Below are 18,387 nucleotides of genomic sequence, written 5' to 3'. Positions count from 1 at the left end.
ACTATTAAAAACTATTATTTAATTTACTCATAATAATAATATAGAGTTATATATATCGCATTTTACGCACGGATGTTTAAACAACTAAATAAAGTATTCAAATTATAGATGTAATGGGTATGTGTTAGGATTAGGGATTAGACAGCATATCATATACAATACACGATTCATATAAATACTATGTATAAACTATAGTGTTGTCGCTTTACGTTTACGTTTAGTTTTCATTATCATTTTCTTTATTTTTATTCATCATTCTTGTTCATGCACTTTGCGAATGCGTCTTGTTAATGTTGCTCAATCAATCAAACAAAACATCAACTTGGAAGGATATATGTATGGATACGTTCTCCGCGGCTTTATCATGGGTGTATTCTTAAGATCGTGGGCTTCGGGAGAGGAACAAACGATCGGTTGCTCAAGGGAAACCGTTTGCAGTGACAAGTTCTTTTAAACACTAAAATAAATAAATGTAGTACAGTACGCAACGCACATGGCAAATACGATTATTAACAAATAACTTTATTACTTTCTGTCATTGTGGTTGTGGGATGTAGATTGGTTATAGCGTGGGCGAACGTATTTATGCGTTTGTGGGTGGAGTGGTGTGGTTCCAAGTGAGCCCACCTACAGTCGTTCAATACAAATTAAACGTTAAATATGAAAAAAAAAACTTACACGAGAACTCAAGAGACTATTTTAATTTACGTTATTGTTATTTGTTTGCTGATGTTTCTTTACCCCACTTTAGTTTTATTTTACGATCTATTTGTTATCATTATAATTAGTTATTTATTGATGTGTTTGTGGTGAGTGTGTTTCAATAATGCAAGGATAGCGCAACAATTGTTTTTAATTACACAGTCAGACAACGCTTCTCAAGTTATCACCCACAAGAGTTTGAATTTAAATCTGCTCGATAATGTGCAAAACCTTCGATTCCTTCAAGATCAATTGTTTGGGCTTAATGTGGGCGTCAGTGGTGCTAGGGCAGTTATCAACTAATCGCGTATTGAGACTGACTAAATTATATACAAGGTTCATTGGGTTCAAGTGTTATCTGCGTCTAACTCAAGGGATTAACAGTTTTTGTCAAGTTGGCAACCATGGCTTCTGGTTGTTATTCAAAAAACAATTAAACAAAAAAAAAACAATTGATACAAATTTTACTGTTTTGGGAGTAGTTCAAAATTTAAAATTTAGTAACATAACACAGATGTACGTTGCTTAAGATGTTACAGCGCTGTTTGCAATAGAAACTTTTATAAAGGCTTTTGCGATAAGAAGTGTTTACTCAAATTGTCAGTTGAAAACAGCGCTACGAGTGATAGTGGTGCAATTGGCAGGAAGTCGTTCTCATAGGTAATGATAGTAAAAGTGATTAACTCTAAGCATTACAACTAAGCTAGGCGCAAGACACAATTTTATTAATTGTCCTTCAAATACCGACATTCTAAGCCGGCAGCCAACTTCACAGGATCTGTTAACTGCTGATATACTAGGGACATTGCGAATGGATGTTGCCTGTGTACAAATGTCCTCCACCACCTGACGGCACCTCCTCCTCCTCCTTTTTGCTGCGTTTCTCTTGTGTGGGATTTAACTACTAAATACATTTTATTTTGGTTTGTTTCGTTAATGCTTTGCCAACTCGCGAACAACACGCACTCGTTTGCATCTCTGCCTGTGGATGCTGATCATTTATAGTTAGCTGTGTTTTCATATGCATATATATTTGAATATATATATTTATATGTAGTTATTTAATTTAGTAAAGTAAGATTTATAATTTCTCGTTTACTTTAGGTGTTGTTTGCTCCTCCTTTAAAATAAATTTTATGCTAAAATTTAATTGTATGCTTTCTTGTTCGATCTTACATCGTACGGCTGTCTGCTGTGCTGTCCTGTCGTTGCCGCCAATGCGATCCTAACATTCGTTGGTGTGTGTGTTGGGGGTCTGTGTGTTGCTTGTTGTTTGTTGTATGCCGTGGTTGGTTGTGTTCTGTTATGTGTGTACTAATTTATAATTGATGCCGCTGTATTCATCATCTGCCAACTATGCCAGACGTGCGCGCTTTTGTGCTTGTGGCCCCTCGGAGTCCTCGTCCTCCTCGTAGTCATCTTCGCCAGAATCACTCTCGTAGTCCACCAGACCCTGCGAATGGTAAATAGATTCGTATGAATAGAAAAACTACATGCTTCTTATGCTAGGTAAAATTATAAATACAAAAAGTAACTAAAATTCCTAAAGAGCATTTTTAAACTTATGTTTACAATTTGTAGTCGTAACATTAAAAAAATTAAACATGGTCGGTGTTTTCTTTGCCTATAATTAACATTATTGGGTTCAGCAACACACCTTTTTGCCCGTCGCCTTATCTGCCTCACTGCTGGCAGCTTCCGTGCTGTTCGCATCTTGATCCCCGCTGACCGGGCTGCTGGCGTCATCGCTGGGCGGCAACTGGGCGTCGGCGCTCTCGATATCCGGACTGGAGACAGCCGGAGCTGGCGACAGGTTGGGGGAGCCGCTTGTGGCCGCCGCCGCCGCCGTAACAGACGCCGCCATGGCCGTGGCGATCGTTGAGAGAAACTGAGAAGCTGCCACGGCCGCCACTGTCGCCGAGTCGGAAAGAGATGCGGCCGAGGATGAGCCGGGCGGCGAGGACGATGACGACGAGGATGAAGACGAGGACGCCGATGAAGAGGACGTGGATGCCTCCAGAGACGAGGATGACGAAGAGGGCGATACGCTGGCTACGGCCGATTGCGACAGCTCCAGGTCCTGGCTTTGTGGCGTCTCCACGCCGCGCAGCTGCTGTTGCAGCTCCGCGATTTCGGGCTGGGTCTGTTGCTGGAATGGGTTCTGCTGCTGTTGCTGCTGCTGCTGGTGGTGCTGAAGTGCGATGTTGGCAGCGGCGACTAAATGCACTGCCGTCTGCGTCTGCTCGTCGGCTGAGATCGCCTCGGGGCTACTGCTGCCACTGGCCACTGGAGCGCCTGACGAGGCGGATGTGGCAGTGGATGACGCGGTGGTGCTCAGGTTACCCAGCAAACCACTGTGCGGCGACGTACTGTGCGGCGGAGAGGATTTCTGCTGGTTTTGCGTTTGCGGGCCATTCTTTTCGCTGACGGCTGCAAGGCAAGAACGGAAAATACGTTTAAATACAGAAGAACAACAGAAGATATAACTTGGGTGAATCAATAATTTAAATATAAACATAAAATTTCTCCAAACCCTAATTGAATGATGACCCACATTTGTTTCCATCGTTATTCCAAGTATTCAATTATTAAATATACTTACATTTCATGACATTGCTGTAGGTGTCGATCTCCTCAGTGAAATCGTCCTCCTCATTGAACCACATCTCCTCCTCTTCCTCCATCTGCCGCTGATCCCGACGAAACCGGCCACCGCTACGGATGATGGGCAGGCCACTTTAAGATGATATACCCAAATATTTTCACTTTGTGTTGGAGCACAAGGCGCTAAAGCAAAACTTACCCGTCCGTGCGGTTCTCCATCTTGTCGCGGTCCTTAAGCCGATCCTGGTACTGATCGTAGCGATTCTTCAAGTACTTGAATGTCTGCACATATTCGATTTCATCAAATATCTTGCTAAAGTTCTCCACGAAGTAAACGCACAGAGTACGGATGTCCTCGAGTTTTATAAACTCAAACAGCTCTAGAATGGCCGACTCCAGCAGATTGTAGCGGCCGTTGTTGCGGATGAAGGCATCCACCACCGGCGCAAACAGATTACACTTTACAATGTGTCTGCGGATAGGGATTATCCAATTAGCAATGCCGCATTTGATTTAATCACGTCACACTCACCTGTTGTAAAACTCATCTTTGAGTGCAATTATCTTGCGCAGAAGTCGCAGGGCGCCGAGGACAAGGAACGTATGTGTGCTCTTCATCAGCACCAGAATTCGCTTGAGGAGATCCTTTTGCAGCAAAAAGTTTTTGATGTGATAACTGTGGTGTTCCACGCAGAACGACAGAATGTCCAGGACGATGCCCAGCAGCTGGGCCGTCTGATAGTCCTCGTTCTGCGGACGGTCGCCCATGGTGTTAAGCATCAATGGGGCTGAAAACATCGAGTAGTTAGACGCTGAAAACTTGATTGTGTTGGAGTCGCACTTACCCACTAACGTCTGGACACTGTATTTGTAAAAGAAGTTGAGAAAATCGCCCTTCTCGGTGAGCATGTTCTCCGGCTCCAACAGGATCTTAACGATTCCCATCAGTTGCACCGCAATACCAAGCTCCGGCTCCGAGTCGTTCAGCATTTGTTCGATGGCAATGTTCAGTAGCATACGCTCCTACGTGCAGGCAAAGGTAAATATAAGTATTCATGTATTACAACAAAGATTCTGCAGATTAACTTACCCCCTCCGGCCTGTTGGCCTGGTTGAGCGTGTAGTTGCGCACCACCAGCGGCGAGAACTCAACGATGGCCGTGAGGATATCGATGGAGGCCGATTTGGTCTTCTTGTCGTTCATCACGAGTGTCAGTTCTAACGCCTGCAGGATGCCCAGGCAGGTGAGAGTTTTGTAGAACGAGTCCTTGCCCTGCGGCTGCAGGTTCTGGGCGAAGTTGCAGAACTCCTTCAGGAAGAGGACTGTGTCGCGGCGTTTCGCATCGCCGGTGGCGGGATCCGTCAGCACCGCAAACACGTCGAGCAGGAAGCGCTCATCGTCCTGGATCATTGTGACAATCTCCACCTTGTTGAAGAAGATGAAGCTGGACAGAGTGTTCAGCATATTGTCCTCGACAAAGACCGATGGTGTGGGCAGGATAATGTCCTGGATGTACTGCACCCGGAACGTCTGGTGGATCTTGGCCAGCAGGTCCTGGTTCTTGATCGGCACCGCCTCGCGGAACTTGGCCAACTGCTTCAGATACTGGCGATGCTTCTTGGGCTGAGCCACGCTCGGATCGTACTCAAGGCAACCGACCACGTCGAAGATGGTGTCATCCGCAAACATGATCTCGAAGAGCGCGTTCTTATTCAGCAAGAAGATGTTCTTGAAGATCTCGAAGAGGTGGTGCAGACCCTCGGTGTTGTCCAGGTCCTCGCACACGTGGAACAAGTTCAGCAGCTTCTTGATATAGCTCTCCGACTCCAGGGCCATTGATAGCTTCTCCTTGCGCAGCGGCGTAGAGAGACAGCTCTGTATCGTCTCCGAAATGTCCTCCAGCCGGGAAAGCTCGCAGGGTGGCAGCTCAATGGGTGGCGCGGTGTCCGACATATCCTCAAAACGCTCGTCCTCAGACTCTTCGACAATGTCCTGTGTTATCTCTACAGAGGGATCCTTGCCTTGCACCTGGAAAATCATTAGTTTAGGATTGTCGTTAATACCAAAATGACCGAGCAACATAGAGAGACGTCGTTTGACACACGTCTTAAATGAACTGACATATAAATCAACGGTAGCTATTTTTTCAAAAAGCTGCAGCTTAAACAACTCTTACCTGACATATCTTCTCCCATATCTCGTCACAGCCCGCCTTTTCCTGGAAACTCAGGGCCAAGTCAAAGTTGTCGCCCTCGGACCACACAATCAGGGTGTCCTGTTGCTTCTGGTAGGCGGTGTCCGGTTGTATCTTGCTCTCCAAAAGCAGCGATCCATCGGATTCGGCGCGAACCAGAAGCGAGATGCCTGGAAGTAGTTAAGGGATGCAGAAACTTAGACCACACTCCGGGGGGGTTGGTTGACTTTGTACACCCACCTTTTAACCTCTCCACGTAGGTGGAGGACACGTGACCCGTGCCACGGTCATCCCATTGGCGCTCCGCATTCAGCGCGTACAACTTGACGCGTCGGCGGGTGTCAGTCGTCATGATGATGTTGCTCCTCGAAGTGCCTCTGTGGTTTTTCTCGCTGGTGTCCGGGGGATTCGGTTAAGTTACGATCTGGACTACGAACGCGAGTTGCTTGCGGCTTGGAACCGTTCCGCTGGCTAGGGGCTATAGGCTACGCTATGCTACTTGGCTATATTAAATTAGGATCTTGAATTTAAAATTCAAAGGATTCGGCTAATCTCTATGCTTGACTTCTATATCCATGTTAGGCTACCACTCCAGCTCCGGGTGGGGACTAATGGGATCGGGATTGGCCCACGACGTGACTGCACTGCAAGATAACAAACACAGATGTTGTTAAAATATTATAGAACGTTTTTAGACAACGATTACAAATATTATTGACAGTAAATCCTGAGTGTACTTTAATTACATCAGAAAATCTCTGGCGATATGGGATAAATATATATAAATTTAATATTCAGTGCAGCTGAGATTATTTAACTAAATATAAGTATGTTTTTCTGGTTTTCTTTAATTATTCACTAGTTTAGTAGTTCAATATAATTATTTCCCGCTAAAGTAGTAAGCAGTGTTTTATTATTTTGCATTAAACACAGCAATTATTCCACGTTGAATTTGTTTCACAGTCTTATGAAATGGAAAAGTCGTAGGTAAGTTATGGTTATAATATTACTATTGAGCTTAAGGTCTTGTAAACGCATCGTATATCTTATCTTAAGGTTTCTGCAACATTTCATGGGAAGTTTCGCGATGAATGAAAATGTGAAAGCAACGTTCGTAGTGTGTGTGTTTGGGGGAGAAAGATGTGTAGAGAGAAGCCGAGAGAAGACCATTCCGACTGAGATGCGATATGCCAAAAAAATAAAGGAAAAGAAATGTGCTTTGCCCGGTCTGTTTACAAACATTAAGCGTTTTCCATTAGATCTAGGCCTTTCGCAGTGTGCGCGCCTGTATCTGTGCGATGGGGTTTTCGGTATGAGTGGGGTTACTATATGGCGTATATACTATATCCGAGCAACTATTATCGCTGCGCTTTCGCCCCACGGCGAGTGCAAACACGCGCGCGAAGCAAACAAACAGCGGCGAGAGCGGGAGATTTAGAGAGTGGGGAGGCAGCAGTAAACTATCCATTCTCATACACACCAAAAAACTGAGCTCTATATTTACTCAAAGCTAGGGGGTTAAGTAAATATTTTGAGATTTCATATCATAGTTAAGGGTTATTATGTATTTTAATAAATGAATTGATAGTATGAACTTAATAGAATATAAGGGGATTTTAATATATTACGTCATCATCACCTAGATTTTTGAGCCAACTAAATTCCTTCAAATTAAATTTGTATCACATCCATCATTTCTTTCTGTGCAAGGCGAAAATCAATGGGCAAGTGCAAAATAATGTGCGAGTAAACAGAAGAAGCGCTAGCTACGTCATCGTTGAAGAGCGCCACCTCAAAGTTGGCGCTATCCACCGCAAACATTTACGTCACCTCAGATCGACAGCGAGAACCCCGCCACACTTAATCACCCCCACCACCCACCGCCCTGCCCAACCAAGGTTGCAAGAAGTTGGGGAAAACGCGTGCTCCGCAGTTTCAACACGATTTGCACTGCGATTAAGATCCCAGATACGACCCGAAATACTATACTACACCTACATATACTAATACTACCCCATACCAGTTCCCATAAAGCGCCATAGGCCAATTCCGCACTGATAACACCCGGAGAATGTAGAATGGAGAATCGAGAGCCGAGGGAGAGAGCCAGAGATTTCACACTCGTAGACCCTCGAATCGGTACCAAAACAAAAGCAGCAATTCAAAACAAACGTCGCGAGCGGTTTACGCAATCAGCTGCGAAATACACGAGAATGCCCATGTCCAAGTGCCCCAGCGCCAGAGATTTGGTTATTATTAATTTTTATTAATAACCAGCAGAAGGCTGCCAAAGTGCCGAGAGAAAATCTGTGTGCGAAAAACTGCCCTGGAGTCGAGTCATCGATAAAGTCCGACAAATATGACAAGTTGGCAGTATTTTTCGCCCCAGCAACAATTAGTTTTTATTGGTTAGTAAAAGAAAGAGATACAACTACAAAAAGATACTTGTCATTTTGATTCTGTTTCCCTCCTGATAAATTACACGTGTCAGTTTATAAATCTCAAGATCTTTTTTCTGTCCTGGTTGTTTTCTTTAGATTGTTCATTGGGATTGTGTAAATCAAGTAATTGAATTTGTAGTTTAAGCATAATCTTATTCAAAGCTCCGTTATTATAGACAAAAAGATATAAAAAAAAAACTTAAGGATCCATAGAGCTCGGGATTGTATATTTTGACTAAAACGTGTACATGATCATAATTTCATTATCATAAATTGTCGACTGGCTGTATAACGCTTATTTAAATCTTGATATCTACATACACTGGTTAAAACCTTTATAATGGAGGTTCAATATCCTCAAAACTTTTAGAATCTGACTAGTTTTAAGGAAGTAAGAAAACTTACTGGGTAGCAGTTCGGAAATCAGGATTTCATGAATTAAAAAAGTCTAACTACCTCATATATATTGACCTCTGGTACCGGGCCCCAAAGTGATCCCGTAATGCTTTTCGGGTTAATAAAACTACAGCTATGCACTATTTGAACCGCAACTGTAAACGCTAAGTTGGAGTCTCGCTTCTCTCTTCCTGTTCTTCACACACACACGCGCGCGAAAGCTGCAAGTGTCCGGGAAGGCGTGAATAAGGAGAGAGCGAAAAGGTGGGCAGGGATGAGAAGAGCAAAGGATGCGGATGCAGGACTCCATAGGAAAAAATAAAAGCGGTCCAAATTGGACTCGCGCCTGTTCCCTTTCGTTAACTTTTTGCCTTCTTCATCCTGCAATGAATAATGCAGGGCCAGAAAGAGAAGGACTGAGCGAAGGGGGGATAAGGAGTCTGACGATTACGAACGCGTCGTATCTTGTTTTTGCATGCATGACAATGTGTGCAGAATACGCGCGCGCTCAGACCAACACATTCGCACAATCGAAGGCGCGTGTGCATGTATGCAATTTTTTGGGGTGGTATTGGGCAGGGAAGGACGGAAGGAAGTTGGGGAAAGAGACTGGTAGAGAACTCGAAAATTTCACAATTATAAACACTCTCCGGTGCGATTGCAATGTCAGCCAATTTCCTTTATTTTTTAGAAATTTTTTTTTTTGTACTTGACAGTTGATGTATTTTCATGCGCGATACACACACAACGCGATACAGACACACACACGCACCAACACAGACACAACGTCTGGCAAGTACATCGCTTTTTGGGCCGTCTCTTTTGCGGTTCATTCAATAAAATTATTGCGAATGGCAGGCGCAAAACAGAATCGCACAAATTGCAGCGTATTGTGGGGAAGAAGAGGCGTGTGGTAAAGAAAAATGCCGTCTCCCCACCATACACACACACACTCACACAAGCGCACTACACGCGCACACCCACGCACGTTTTTGTTGTTGTTGCCAGTAGATTTTTGTTTTGATTCGATACTTTATTTATGTCTGTATATAAAGCATGAGCGATTCCGCATTTCCGCGATATTCGCAGCCGATTTTGCATTTAATTGAAACGCACACAGGACGCAGGAAAAAGAAAAACAGACGACGGCAACTCACCACGCTGCGCGAAACCCAACACACTACACACAGCGGAGAGCGCAGAAACTCAACACACGACGGTTTGCTTTTCGTTGTTGCATAAAGTGCGATAAAAAGGGGGGGGTCGGTGTCAGCGGGAGCAGCGGCAACAGCCTCGCATCCAGATCGGGATCCAATATGGGCTATAGCCGGGATATATAGTCCGATTTCCTTGGCAAGGCCGTAAATCATCCACGGAGTACGTGAGAACACACCGTCACTGTTAAAAACTCAAACACACACACACACTCGCACGCAGACAACACAGAAGCCGCAAGAGGGCAAAAGAGAGGAGTGAGAGAGAGCAAGAGCAGGAGCAGCAAGAGACAGAGAGCGCGGGGGCAAAAACCAAAAAGTTATACACTCACGCTGCAATTCCTTCTTGTTTCTGTTTCTGGCGTTTTTCGCTTTTAGTGCTTCGCACGCTGGCTGCATTCGTTTCACTGTATGTACAATTTACGCTTGCGCATATTTACTGGGGACCCGCGTTAGTTTTCGACTAATATCTCCCCGGATAATTGTGATTTTTCTACTTTCCGACCGACGCTGTTGGCCTGACCTCGATGATTGAATATTATATACTCCATCTTTATTTGTTCGGATATACCAAAAAATACTCTAGTTGGTCACACTTAAGTGTCAGATGTGTGTCTACGCTGGCATAGCGGAGACAACCTCCTGGTATTTTAATTATATTTTTTGGTATATACTGAAAAATTCCAAATGTATTCCAGAAACGGCGAGGACATACACCTACGCTTGAGCCATCTTTTCGTCTTAATCCAAATTGGGCGCCAAATTTAAATTTGTTATTTATCACCATTTACTTACCATAAATATTAATATTCCGAATTTAGTAAGTAGAAAAGTAATCGTTTGCTATCAAGAAAAGAAATGGCTGCAGATAAAGAATGAAATTAAAACATTTTAGTTTTGCTAATTCCTAATACGCCATTTAGCGGCTAGCTGCTGAACAGGCATTTGCCTAATAGTCTCTGCACACGGATTCTTTTTCACATATTCGAAGGGGCAGGTCTTGCAAATTCAGTTGCTTCAAATAAAATGTAACTCAACGCAAAACTAAATACAATTTGAAAGCTAGCATGTGAAATTATTACATTGCTATTAGCAAGGACATAAGCTGGAGACAGGTAATTTCCTTAAAAAAGAGCAGCAATATCTCTATTCGCGATGAGATTAATTGGGTTCGGAACCGTGCCAACAACAATTTCCTTATATCGGCGTCATTACAATTCATATGCATTTCCAACTCAAAAAACTCCCGAAACGGCAAGCGAATTTTATCGACTTCTTCCGGTCTCTTTCTAGAACGTGTATTTCTTATATTAGAAAAATTCGTTGAATTTCGTCGCTGAATCGGAAACCCCTTCTGTGTGAATAGACTATAAGGGCTAACAGTGCGGAGTAAACAGTTCTGCAAGAGTGTTGAACAACGCAAAGAGGTACAGTGTGACCGTTGGCTTGGTGTGCCCAACTGCTTGCGGCTTCGAAATACCGGCTGACATCGCAAGGCATTTGCTTTGCTCTTTTGCTTTACTTTTTTAACTTTTACTTTCCCGATCCGATGCCTAGAACCACAAAATGCTGCGCCAGAACCTGTTGGATCAGCTCAAGCACTTCATAGAGACGGTGAGCAATGGTCACAGCTGCCCCCAGCTGCTGACCAGCCCCAATCTCATCAAGCTCGCGTGAGTAGTCCGCTAAACTTCCTCAGAGTCCGTGGTAAACAACAAATACCTTTGATCCATGCAGACTGGGATTCCTGGAGGAGCTTCCTGCCACGCGGGACATAGTCTTCGAGTACTTCGCCCTGCTAGCCGAAATCAGCGTCCAGCTGTATGTGTCCCCCGAGATGGCCGACTCAAAGACCGGGATGCCGGTGTCCCAGGTGAAGCAGGCCGGGAATCGGCAGCAGCAACTCCGGGCGCCGGAGTACGAGAGCTTTAACCTGGTCAAGACGGCGCTACAGAGCCTGGTGTGGAAGGGTCCGCCCGCCTGGTCGCCCCTCATCGCCAACTGGAGCCTGGAGCTGGTGGCCAAGCTAAGCGACAAGTACACCCAGCGGCGGATGACCATCACGGCCAGCTGCAACTACTGGCTGGAGTGCAGCGCCATGCACGGCCTGATGACCCTCATCAACAGCTGCTTCCGGAAGCTCACCCAGCCGGAGGAGGAGGCCTGCGTCGAGATCATGTTAAATGCCTTTCATCGCTTTCCCATGACCTTCGATTGGATTGTGGCCAGGTTGGGTGGCTGCTTTCCCTACAAGATCATCATGCAGATCCTGCAGTGCGGCATCAAGCGGTTCGTCGAGGACTACCGCTGCCACCTGGACTCGGAGGCGGGCATCCTTGACTACATGACCTCTTGCCACGAGCAGCAGCTGAGGGCCGCGTTCCGCGAGATGCTCAGGGAGGGCTTTGCGCCCAAGAAGCCGCTGGACGTGGCCGTGGTACCCTTCCTGCTGATCACCACCAACTACTCAGACACTATCCTGCAGAGCTTGGTCAATGTGCTGGTGGAAATATGTGAGTGGCAGTTAGATGAGGGGAAATTGTTAAGTATAAAGAATACTTTATCAATTTCTTTGATTATAATTACTTTTTTGTAACCTTTTGAATTCGTTTCAAGTTAATTACTGTATACTACTATTTTGATCCTATAATTAAGTTCATAATCTGTTCTGAAAGTTCCTCTTTCATATGAGTGACCTCCTATTTAAGACGATTTATAACAAGTATTCATTCCTTTAGATTCCGAGGACATGTGCGAGGTGATTGTGCAAAAGTCGCCGCTCTGGCTGAGCAACAAGATGTTTGCCGGAATGCAGCCCACGCTAAATAACGCCGTGCTCCGGCTGAACGAGCATGGAGCCACGTTGCTACTCACGGCAGCCAAGATGGCGGAGAAGTACGTTTGGTGTCAGGACTTTCTGGACAACTCAATGCAAGAGCTGGAACAGTGGGTGCTCAATCAGCGCAACTTCCCGCTGCTGGCAGATTTGGCCTATGAGGAAACCAAGTACATGCTGTGGAAGAGCTGCCTCAGCACCAATCTCTTCGAGCAGCAAACGGCGGTGCGACTGCTGCTGGTGGTCTGTAAGTAGAGATAACTTATTTACATTAAAGATCAATTAAACAATATTCTTTACTTTTTCTAGCCTCCCAGCATCCACACATTTACTACCAGACAATATCCCAGCTTCTAAAGAAGTCATATGCCCAGAATCCCAATGGTATTGGCGCACTCATCCGTTTGCTGGGCGGCCAAAGCGGCATGGTGAACTTTCCCGGTTTCACGCCAGGCTTCAAGATGGTTTTGGAGGATATAACGCTGCATGTTCAGGTCAACAATCGGTTGCCGGTGCCCCCTGGCACGCCCACAGAAGCCTTCAACACGTTCTCCAACCTCAACATACTGGCCAGGTGAGAGAAATAATATTTTTACTTGAATGCCAGTAACATTTCCGTTTAATAATCTCCCCCAGGATGCACAAGAGCAAGAATGTGGCTCCCTATATTAAAGCGCATCATTTAAACCAAGCCCTCAACGAGTGTCTTCCCAAAATCATCCAAATCTTTGACTGCACCGTCAACAAATTGGTTCTGAAGATGGACAGAGATGCTGCTGAGCGCAGTGCGGAGAAATTTAGGGCGCAGCAGAGCAATAATAACAACAATAATGACATGTGCAATGGAAAAGACTACGGAAAGCGGCCAAAATTAGAGCCAGGCGAGGATAAGGCGGAGGATGAAGACGTGACCCGTATGAGGTTGGCCCACCTCATTGTGGATTTGCTGAACAACATTGAAGCCGGCAGCCGCACCAATGTCCTGCGAACCCCACTTGTCCTTAAGTTGGCCGTGCTCAGCGTGAAGTACTTCTTTGTGGGCCTAACTGAGCAGAGTAAGGATCACTTTATTTGCTTAGACATATGTGTAATAACAAATCTTCTGTGTTACAGCTGTGATCCGTCGAGCGGCGGCTTCTCATCGGTCATACGCCCTGCTGCAGCGCCAGTGTTCTGCGAGAAAGATTGCGAGAACAGTCTGCCTACGCGAGCTGGTGGAGGGCGCACTCTTCTATCACGGCCATCTGCTTGGCCAGCTGGAGGAGTACGAACTGGACGAGCTGCAAATCCCCGAGCACGAGTTGCTCATCTTGCAGAACCTGCACACCAGCTCTGGCGCAAACTCGAATCGATCCGTGCTGCATTCCGGGATTATAGGACGTGGTCTGCGACCCGTGCTGCCCACCAACGAGCGAAGCTGCGATGCGGAGAAGCAGGCGCTGTATCTTAAGGCATTGAATGCCTGCTGCGCCGATCTGGAGAAGCCGAACAACGTGGAGGGCTACTCGCTGGTCTCGCTGCTGCTGGTCGAGCTGGTCTCCACGGACGTCATGTACAACGGCCTGCCCTTTCCGGATGAGGAGTTCACCCGAGTCACCATGGAACGGGACATGCAGATCAGAAGGGCGTTTATCACCTCGCCAGTGCTTTGGGCGGTTTTGGGACTGATTGCCGGTCATAGGCCGGCCCTTTGCTATTCCTCTGTGCTACTGCGGGCACTTTGCGCCACCTGCTTGCATCACTGGCGGGGAAAGAATGGTGGGTTTTACAGCTAAAACCTCTTAGAAACCTTTTCTAATAAAATGTCACTCTTTCAGTCAATAGATTCCAGCCCACGGCTGCCAACGATGAGCTGATGTTGTGCACCAAGAAGATGCTGCAGCTGCTGGCTATGAGCCAACTGATACCGCCGCCACTTACCAATTTGCATCTTATTATCGAGCACTTTGAGTCGGCAGAGGTAGGATACCCTTAATTTTGTAAGAACTTCGTAATATAAACCACTGAAACCCACTTCCAGATCGCTCTGCTGCTGCGCGAGTGCATCTGGAACTACCTTAAGGACCACGTGCCCTCGCCGGCGCTCTTCCACGTGGACAACAACGGCCTGCACTGGCGGAATACGAACACGCCGCTAGCCAAGGTGCCGCCACAGTATGTGGACACCCTGCGTCACCTGATGCAGCGCAAGCTGTCCACGTTGGGGCCACACTACCATCAGATGTTCATCATGGGCGAGCTGATGGAGGGCCACTCGGATCCGGATCCCACGGACCGGCTGCAGATCGTGGAACTAGATTAAGCATCCGTAGTTAGCTAGCCTAATGTTGTGTGAGCCTGAGCGTGTGTGTGGAATGAAATGTTGAGTGTGAAATGTGGAGTATGGAGTGTGCGAACTAAATGCAGTGTTTGTATTTTGATCTTCAATGGGTTCTTTTATTTTCGTTTCATTGGTTTGTAAAAATTAAAATCTCAACCTAGGCCTTTGCAAATACTGTCCAGCAGTTATTGTACCGACGGCGCCTGAAAATCGCATCGTTTGTGGGTAGTGGTTTTAGAATATAACGAAGCCAACAACAATTTCACTTGAACATGTCTCTTTATGTGTGCGAACCGAACGGGCACCGTCTCCTTCAGCAATCGTCCGCTGCCTTCAGTACATCATATATTAACGACTAATTTACGCTTTCATTTGTTTCATATAATACACAGTATTGTCACATGGATATATATAGCTTTCGTGTAGCCCCAATCGCTGCCTCGTCCCAAAAGCGTCCTGGCCATCAGCTAACTTAGAGTCGCTGCTGATGCATCTGCATCTCCTGCTGGGGCGTCCAGGTGCTCCTGGCTCAATGGTTCCTACATGGTTCTATGTTTACAAATACTTGGCGAATGTAGGACAACAAAAACGGGAAAACAAAACCAAAAAGTTCCTCACAATTTGTTAACAAAGTTATTCCTTTCGATTACGCTTAGCATCTAAGTGTGGTGGCGGCAACCGTGTGCGCCTACGAAGTCCGGCAGTGGCTCAATTTGCGTACGGAGATGCAGGACGTCAGCTTCTTGGCGCGCCGCTTCAGGGCCGATCCCTTCTTCTTGACCGGCGGCGGTTCTTCCCTGCTCCCGTTGCCCAGGGAATTGCCGGAGGCGGATGCGGCTGCGGCGGCCGCAGCACTCGTGGAAGGCGGCTCGTAGGCGTGGCAGGCTGCCTGGGCCGCCTTGTTGGCTCGATACTCGGAGGCAGCAGCTGCCGCTTGGCGGGCGAGCTCCTCTGTAAGGAAAAGCATTTAAAGGTTATTAAAGCTCATTGAAAAATAGAGACTTTTAAATAGGTTGAGTTTCCTGAAGTTTTCGTTATAAAAAGTCACTTATTAGTATTACAAAGTAGAGTTCTAGTCAAGCATTTAGAAAGCTCAGAAATATTTACAAGATAATGTTTAAAAAGGAATTACTATATACTGTTTTTACCCATGGTAAATGTATTTTGAATATTTTAAAATTGAATATTTCTCCAGAAATCAACAAGGAACCCAATACTCACGATTGACGTCGTGCTCGGTGAAGTAGACATCCTCCTGGTCCTGATCGCCGTAGTGGTAGGCTTCCAGGTAAGGTATCACCGTCGAGCTGCGGTATTTGTCGCCCTTCAGCGGGGGAATGGGTATCGGTGGGCCGGTCTTCACCGGGGCGGATCTGAACCAACTAAGAAGAGAACATTGAAATTTAAGTAAACAAACAGTCAAGGAAGACATTCCAACTCACGTATCGTGGCGAATTTCCTGGAGGGAGAGGCGCTTGCTAGGATCAGCCTGCAGCATGCCCAGGATCAGCGTGGCGAAGTCCGCGTCCATCTCGTAGAGCCACGCGGGCGCCTCCCACTGCCCCCGCCCAATGTTCTCCAGCAGTCGGTAGATATTGTCACCCTCGAAGGGATACTGTCCAGTGGCCAAATTGTAGCTGCACGTTGAGAAGATAAGTCAAATTATTGGAAAGGAAGTACATATATTTTATAAGACTTGTGATTTAAATAAAGCTACATTATCTCTGTATAAAAAAATGTGTATAACACGCAGAAACTGAAATTGAATTTCAAATGTTCACGAAAGCGAAAAAAACATCCTTGATTGTGATTCAATGTTTACACATTTTACAATAGCAAACAGTGGTTGATGTAAGCTGATGTAATTTTATATTTTTAGAAACCAATAAACACTTCATATTCTAATTTAAATTAATGATGCAATTCTTTGGGTAAGATTTATGATAAATATTCATAGTGAACAAAGGAATGAATTTTGATCTTATTGGGACTTTCTGATTTACAAAATAATGCATTTGACAAGCGGAAAATGAAGTCATTATAGACATTATAGTTCTATTGATTAGCGTTATAGAACATGATCTTTTAAGCGAAAATTAAGATGATTTATGTACACCGCAAATGACTTGATAAAACAGTATATAATCCTAGGCTTACAGTGTCACTCCGCTGCTCCAGATGTCCACCTTGAAGCCGGCGAAGGTCTCGTGTCCGTTGGCGATCTCTGGCGGCTGGAAGGCCGGCGATCCCTGGCCCGTCGTGCACGTGTCGTCGGGCGAGAACAGATCCAGTTGCTCGGCCACGCCAAAGTCGGATATTTTGAGCGTCTGGTCGAGGGAGAGCAGTAGGTTGCCCGGCTTGATGTCCTTGTGGATCACCCGGCAGCTGTGCAGGTACTCCAGGCCGTCGACCAGCTGGCGAAAGTAGCCGTGCGCCTGGAAGAGTGGCATCCGCTTGTCCGGCTGGTAGTCCACCATCTCCTGCAGCCCCCCGACGCAGTACTCCATCACCAGGTACATCTTCTGCTTCTCATCGTTGTACAGAACGTCCACCAGCTGCACGACATTCGGGTGCTTCAGCTGCTTCAGCAGGGCGATCTCCCGCGTGACGTTCTGCTCGCCATTGGGGATCCTGCGTAGCTTGCGCTTGGTCAGGATCTTGACTGCCAGCCGGCAGAGATCCTCCGAGTTCATGGCCTCCTTCACCTTGCCGTAGGAGCCCTCGCCGAGGACATCACCCATGATGTACTTGCCCACCATCTTGATGTTCTTCTTTTTCTGCTGATAGATGATGTCCTGACTGTCGACGCGATTGAAGAACATGTTGCCCATGTCCAGGGTGACGCGATCCAGCGTCTCGATCTCGTCGTCGTCCAGCCAGGTGACCTGAGGATGTGGCTGCTCCTCGAGGAGCAGCTCATCGGGATTGTAGAAGCCCGCTGCTCCCGCCGGTTCCGACTCGGCGGCCGTGGTTTCCTCCTTGAGCTCCACAAAGGCCTCGTCGTCCAGGTCGGAGGCGACGTCATAGTGAAAGTTCTTGTTGGCCAGCAGAACGGTCATCTCGTCCTCGACGGGACCCGGATCTTCCTCCTCCTTGTGCTGGGCCCCGCCGCCCGTTGGATGGTGTAGATGGTGATGATGTGCTGCCTTGACCTGTGCCTCCATGGTGGTCACAGTCATCTGGACAGGCTGCTCCGGCTGCTTCTCCTCCGCCTTGCCGAGAGCTAGAACATTGCATAAACCTCCGGAGAGCCCCACTGATCACATATCGCAGGTGGGGTGGCCCCACTCCGGCGGATTTGGAGTTGCGGGGAGCAGCCTTGGCAGGTTCTGTGGGTGCTTACTGGTTGGCCAACCCAATCCTCTCCAGGCACACGCGTGTTTTTTTTCCCTCTTTTATCGCTCACCTCTCGAAATACCTTTATTTTTGTAATCAATTCGCACAAACACACTTGAATTGATTGTTGGCCTGTGATTTTCTCGAGGTCTCTCGTCGTCCGTAGTTTCTCGCGTGGCTTTTCCCCTGGATTTCCTTCACCCCTTCTCCGGTCCACAACTGCTCGATCTGTTTTTCATATAAATTTGTTAATTTCTGTGTTTATTTTCCGTTTAATTTGTTCTTTTTTTCCGAAAATTGTTTAACAATTATTTTTTGGTCAAATTTGGTGTTTCGTCGTACG

At 46.3% G+C, this 18,387-nt stretch overlaps 3 protein-coding genes across 6 annotated transcripts; 1 reads left to right on the top strand and 2 right to left on the bottom strand.

The window, feature by feature from the left end:
- Positions 1–1,712: 1,712 nt before the first annotated feature.
- flfl (serine/threonine-protein phosphatase 4 regulatory subunit 3 flfl) lies at positions 1,713–10,096 on the bottom strand. 4 transcript variants are annotated; one of them, XR_005014571.3, is made up of 11 exons: positions 9,885–10,095; positions 5,742–6,145; positions 5,484–5,671; positions 4,397–5,335; positions 4,152–4,329; positions 3,839–4,094; positions 3,506–3,778; positions 3,305–3,438; positions 2,360–3,132; positions 1,879–2,155; positions 1,713–1,822 (listed from the first exon to the last, which is right to left on the bottom strand). XR_005014571.3 is itself a non-coding variant. In XM_036818807.3 (10 exons), the coding sequence occupies exons 2-10, from the start codon at positions 5,851–5,853 to the stop codon at positions 2,057–2,059; spliced, it is 2,931 nt and encodes a 976-aa protein (XP_036674702.3). In that variant the 5' UTR covers positions 5,854–6,145; positions 9,885–10,096; the 3' UTR covers positions 1,713–2,056. The 4 variants fall into 4 exon arrangements, 3 of the variants coding, with proteins under 3 accessions (XP_036674702.3, XP_036674701.3, XP_065721931.2); XM_036818807.3 differs by having other exon boundaries at positions 1,713–2,155; positions 3,305–3,417; positions 9,885–10,096; XM_036818806.3 differs by having other exon boundaries at positions 1,713–2,155.
- Positions 10,097–11,020: 924 nt separating this feature from the next.
- On the top strand, positions 11,021–14,815 carry omd (integrator complex subunit 5 omd). Its single transcript, XM_036816731.3, has 8 exons — positions 11,021–11,225; positions 11,290–12,065; positions 12,291–12,635; positions 12,698–12,962; positions 13,025–13,443; positions 13,502–14,146; positions 14,206–14,348; positions 14,409–14,815. Exons 1-8 carry the CDS (start codon positions 11,119–11,121, stop codon positions 14,688–14,690), a joined length of 2,982 nt encoding a protein of 993 aa, XP_036672626.3. The 5' UTR covers positions 11,021–11,118; the 3' UTR covers positions 14,691–14,815.
- Positions 14,816–14,968: 153 nt separating this feature from the next.
- Positions 14,969–18,386, bottom strand: Lkb1 (Lkb1 kinase). Its single transcript, XM_036818362.3, is given in 5 exon segments — positions 14,969–15,659; positions 15,930–16,090; positions 16,151–16,345; positions 16,866–17,894; positions 17,896–18,386. Coding segments are annotated over 5 exon segments (1,698 nt in total). The 5' UTR covers positions 17,946–18,386; the 3' UTR covers positions 14,969–15,396.
- Position 18,387: the final 1 nt, after the last annotated feature.

Source organism: Drosophila suzukii, chromosome 3, assembly GCF_043229965.1.
Source record: "Drosophila suzukii chromosome 3, CBGP_Dsuzu_IsoJpt1.0, whole genome shotgun sequence".
NCBI lineage: Eukaryota > Metazoa > Arthropoda > Insecta > Diptera > Drosophilidae > Drosophila > Drosophila suzukii.
This window is presented reverse-complemented; position numbering and strand designations above follow the sequence as displayed.